Source organism: Sinocyclocheilus rhinocerous, unplaced genomic scaffold (genome assembly GCF_001515625.1).
Source record: "Sinocyclocheilus rhinocerous isolate Xijiao unplaced genomic scaffold, SAMN03320098_v1.1 scaffold1830, whole genome shotgun sequence".
In the NCBI taxonomy this organism is placed as follows: domain Eukaryota; kingdom Metazoa; phylum Chordata; class Actinopteri; order Cypriniformes; family Cyprinidae; genus Sinocyclocheilus; species Sinocyclocheilus rhinocerous.
In genome coordinates this window covers 482,654-487,239 of record NW_015650704.1, presented here as the reverse complement: position 1 = coordinate 487,239, position 4,586 = coordinate 482,654, and the positions used below count along the sequence as shown (strand labels likewise).

Sequence of the window (4,586 nt, the reverse complement as noted above, 5' to 3'; positions counted from 1 at the left end):
ATATAAGGCAAGATAAGATAAGGTAATAAAACAGGAAATAAAACAATAATATATTAAATTAAATTAAATTTGAAAATTATAATTAGATGATTAAATCATTATGTTCTTTAAAATAAAAGACACTTGCTTTGATCATTTGTAGCTTGATCCAATAACATTTAGATATTTTTAAGAGCGACTAAATAACATTTTTAAAATAACTTCCCAATAACTTTTATGGGACCGCAGTATGTTCATGCACTGGGAAATTAAATTATTTCTGCAGTATAAAACTGCACAAGAGATGCAAATATAATGTGGCAAATCGCAAAAGTAATTTCACCTTGCCAATAAAATTGATCAGAAATCTAATTCTGACTGATGCATTTGTGCTTGAGGAACAACAGCTCCCTCTATGGGCGCGAGCTCAAAAATACATCAAACAAGCCTGTTTTCAGTTCACTTCGGTTTCTTGTGCTAGTTCAGTTCTTCAGTTTTAAACCACAGCAGTCTCGCGCGGGGCGTTCTGTCCTTCAGCGCGAGCCTCTGTCCGTTTAGATAATATTGCACTCAAGGGCTCCATCACAGCCAAGGTCAGGCTGGCATATTTAATCAGAGATAACACAAAATATTAAACATGGCCGCCAATCAGCTAATCAAGTAATGATGCTCAGGCCTCAGAGGAAGGTCAGTGGAGTAAGCTAATTAGCAGGACACATCTGAACCATTCGATCAAGTTAATGCATGGTGCGTACACAGATGTGCATGCACTTTTAATGCATCTTTAAGACAGTTTTAGGAAATTGCTCCATGGCCTGTGTGTTGCATGCTAAATAAACTTTCTGAATCGTGTGGCGAGTGCTTCGAGTGTCTCTGGAACAGCTTTACGGCGCAGCAGTTATATGTCAGTGACGGATGCGTGACATTTTGTGTTTCTCCGCAGGAGTCCGCGGGAGGCCTTACAAATTATTCGCCGTTATGACGCCTCGTCAAGTGCGCGGGAAAGCTGCCAATCACAGCCGGCCTTCTCTGCACTTTTCTGCCAGTTTTGTAAATAGTTTCCCTTTTCTTTGTTGTTTTGTTTTGCTGAACAACGACACAACAGAAAAACCGTGTTAACTCTCTGGTAATGTTCATTTGGGAGTCACACAGACCAGAGGCCATAATAATCATACACTAATTTTATTTTGGTGATATGAATATACTATATTTAATTTCAGTAATGTTTTTTCCTTAATATTTAGCATTTTGAGTGTATTTCATGTAACCAATTAATATTCATATCTAAATTATGGACTATTTTCTGTAGGCTATAAAATGTAAAAAAAAAAAAATATGTAGCCTACATTTTTCAATTAATGCAGTACTTAAAGGGGTCATATAATGCTACATGCACTTTTACAAGTTGTTTGAACTGAAATGTGTTGGCAGTGCGTGTACATCAATCAAATCTGTATGTGTGTGAAAATATTCAGATGTAACCTCCTTTGTAATCATTAACATTTTCATAAGTAACTGTACATTTAGTTACATGTAACTAGTTACTCCTCAACACTGTGAATGAGTGTCCAGCTGTGTGTCGCTCTCAGTGGGAGGAGAATAAGTCAAAGCTCCCACAAAACACACCCTCTACCGGAGAACACATCCGCCGCCCGGTAATCACACACACACACACACACACACGCGCGCGGCTCCGGGAGCACCGGAGAAACACTTGCGACCGAGAGCTTTCCCAAAACAGCCGCTCCTGCTCAGAGTCCGGCCCGCGGGAGTCCGCGCTTCACGGTACCGACGCCGCCACGATGGACAAACTTTTCGCGTTCCTCTTCACCGCGATCGGCGTCCTGGTGTCCGCGAGAGCGCAGGTGTTTAAAGGTAAGAGCTGCTGCTTTTCCTCGTCGCGAGAGGGCTCCGTTAAACCGAGAGCGCGAGCGTCGCTTGTTTTGGAGTCTCGCGTAAAGTTTGATGGGCAGCGGAGGAACGCTAATGACGGGTTCCGTGCTCTGATTTAGAAACATCACCGCAAACCCCAAGCTTTGAGAGAGTCGCGTTGATGTTTGGATCATAGAAACAGACTTCAGTGAAAAGCACCTGTTTGTGTCCGGATCTCACTGTTTGCGCTCTTAAAATGATTTATGATAGTTCTTTAGAAACCTAAACGCAGATATAAACATTTTAATAGCCTACTCTTTAGAGAAATAGCTATTAGGCTATTTGATGATGCATTTAAGAGCGTGTGAGGGAATGCGAGCTCAGATGCGTTACTCTTTACGCATTTCTGTCTGAAACGCATTACACTCTTAAAAATAAAGCTGCTTCACAGTGATGCCATAGAAGAACCTTTTTGTCTAAATGGTTCCATAAAGAACCTTTAACAACTGAAGAACCTTTTTGTTTCACAAAAGGTTCTTTGTAACGAAAGAAGGTTCTTCAGATTATAAAAAGCTAAGAAAGAGATGGTTCGTTAACTGAATGGTTCTTTGTGCAACCAAAAATATGGCATCGCTGTGAAACACCTTTTAAGCAGCTTTATTTTTTAAGAGTGCAGTTCGTTAGAATGATTGATTTAGGCTATTAATGAATCTCTCGAACATACCAAAGACATTGCGCTGCTTCACTGAAGCTGTATAAGCTTCAGAACATTTGTGCATTGTGTGGATTTCTTTGGCGCTTATTCTGAGGCGGCACCTGTCAATCATACCTCTGTGTATACTGATATGCACGTGCATAAGTAAATCAGACGCCTGTGCATTGCATTTGCTCCCAGTGCATTGAAATGCCATGCATTCTCGTGCTGCTCAGAAACGGAGTCCTTTAATAAGCTCTAATTGTGTTTGCTCGTGACGGCAAATAGTCTGTTTTAAAGATTCAGAGCCCGTTGGACATATTTTGGATGCAACACAAGCCCAACAGTTCCAATGTAACTCCGGTTTGGTTCTCTTGTAGCCCGAAGGGATGCAAAACGGAGCTTAAAAGAGGTCGTTTTAGCTGTCTGAACAATAGATTTTCGTGTGTGTAACAGGGACATTAGTGAGGTTTAAATCGATATGTGTAAATGCATTGATAATGGTGCGTAATGCGTGTCACTTTGAGTAGGTTTTTGTTTTTTCCATTGCTATTTATATGGAATAATGACTAGTTGTTGTTTAAAGTTTAACTGCATTACTTTTTCATGAGGTTACATATCAATATTTACGATTTTGCGCAAATTCAGTGATATTACTTGAGTGTGCTGTGATTTTTAATTTTGATTAGTAATATGCATTGCTAAGAACTTCATTTGAACAACTTTAAAGATGATTTTCTCAATATTTAGATTTTTTTGCACCCTCAGATTCCAGATTTTCAAATAGTTGTATCTCAGCCAAATATTGTCCTATCCTAACAAACCATACATGATGTATAAATTCAATTTTAAAAAAAATTGACCCTTATGACTGGTTTTGTGCTCCAGGGTCACATATAAATATGTTCTAAGAACGTTCCCATTGAGCTATGAAAACGTTACTTCTCAGATTGTTCAAAACATTCAGTTTTCATAAAAAAATTTTTATTCTTGGTTATGTGAACGTTCCCATTAAGTTGTTAAAATGTTACTTCTCAGAACGTTCAAAACGTCCTTTTTTTTTACGTTTTACAAACGTTTATTCTTGGTTATGTGAATGTTCCCACTATGTTATAAAAATGTTACTTCTCAGAATATTCAAAATGTCCTTTTTAAAAAAAAATGTTGTTAAAACGTTTATTCTTGGTTATGTGAACGTTCCTATGGAGTTATGAAAACATTATATTCCTCGGTACATTTAAAACGTTCAGTTTAAAAAATGTTTTAAAAAAAAAAAAAGTTTATTCTTGGTTATGCAAACGTTCCCATCAAGTTATGAAAACGTTACTTTTCAGAACTTTTAAACCTTCAGTTTTTTAAAATTTATTTAAATACATTTATTTATGGTTATTTGAACTTTCCCGTTAAGTTATGAAAATACTTCTCAAAACGTTAAAAAAGGAAATTTTTTTGTTTGAAAAATGTTTATTCTTGGTTATGTGAATGTTAGAGAAAACATTAAGGGTTCGATTTTCAATTTTATAATTTTACAGACATTATCGAGACTTTTTAATGCTATCTGAACCAACTGAATTGACTAGTAGTAATGTTTAAAAAACGTTAGATGAACATCCAACTAAAATGTTTCAGAAAAACATTTTATGATGAGTAATAGTTTTTGTGCTAATGTTTTGATAACATTACTACAGACAAGATAACATTGCGCGAACATTCTATTATTATTACTGGAAGAACGTTTGTTCATAGCTTTGCCAGAACGTCCTGTTTTCTGAGACGCTGCCATGATTATCTGTCTAAAAACCTGTGGTTGTGTAATGTTTTATGAGTGATTTCTCCTCCGTGTGTGTGTGTTGTGTATGTGTGTGTGTGTGTGTGTGACTGAGTGAGTGTGTGTGACTGACTGAGTGTGTGTGTGTGAGTGTGTGTGAGTGAGTGAGTGAGTGTGTGTGTGTGACTGAGTGTGTGACTGAATGAGTGAGTGTGCGTGTGTGTGTGTGTGTGTGACTGTGCGTGTGCGTGTGAGTGTGTGTGTGTGTGAGTG

The 4,586-nt window shown here is 37.7% G+C and overlaps 1 protein-coding gene across 1 annotated transcript in view; it reads left to right on the top strand.

Moving 5' to 3' along the window:
* The first annotated feature begins 1,632 nt into the window (after window positions 1-1,632).
* LOC107712392 (receptor-type tyrosine-protein phosphatase mu) overlaps window positions 1,633-4,586 on the top strand; it is a 251,734-nt gene continuing 248,780 nt past the window's right edge. Inside the window, exon 1 of the mRNA XM_016517630.1 lies at window positions 1,633-1,854. Coding sequence (XP_016373116.1) covers window positions 1,782-1,854 — 73 coding nt within the window. The 5' untranslated portion in view covers window positions 1,633-1,781. The remainder of the gene's footprint in view (window positions 1,855-4,586) is intronic.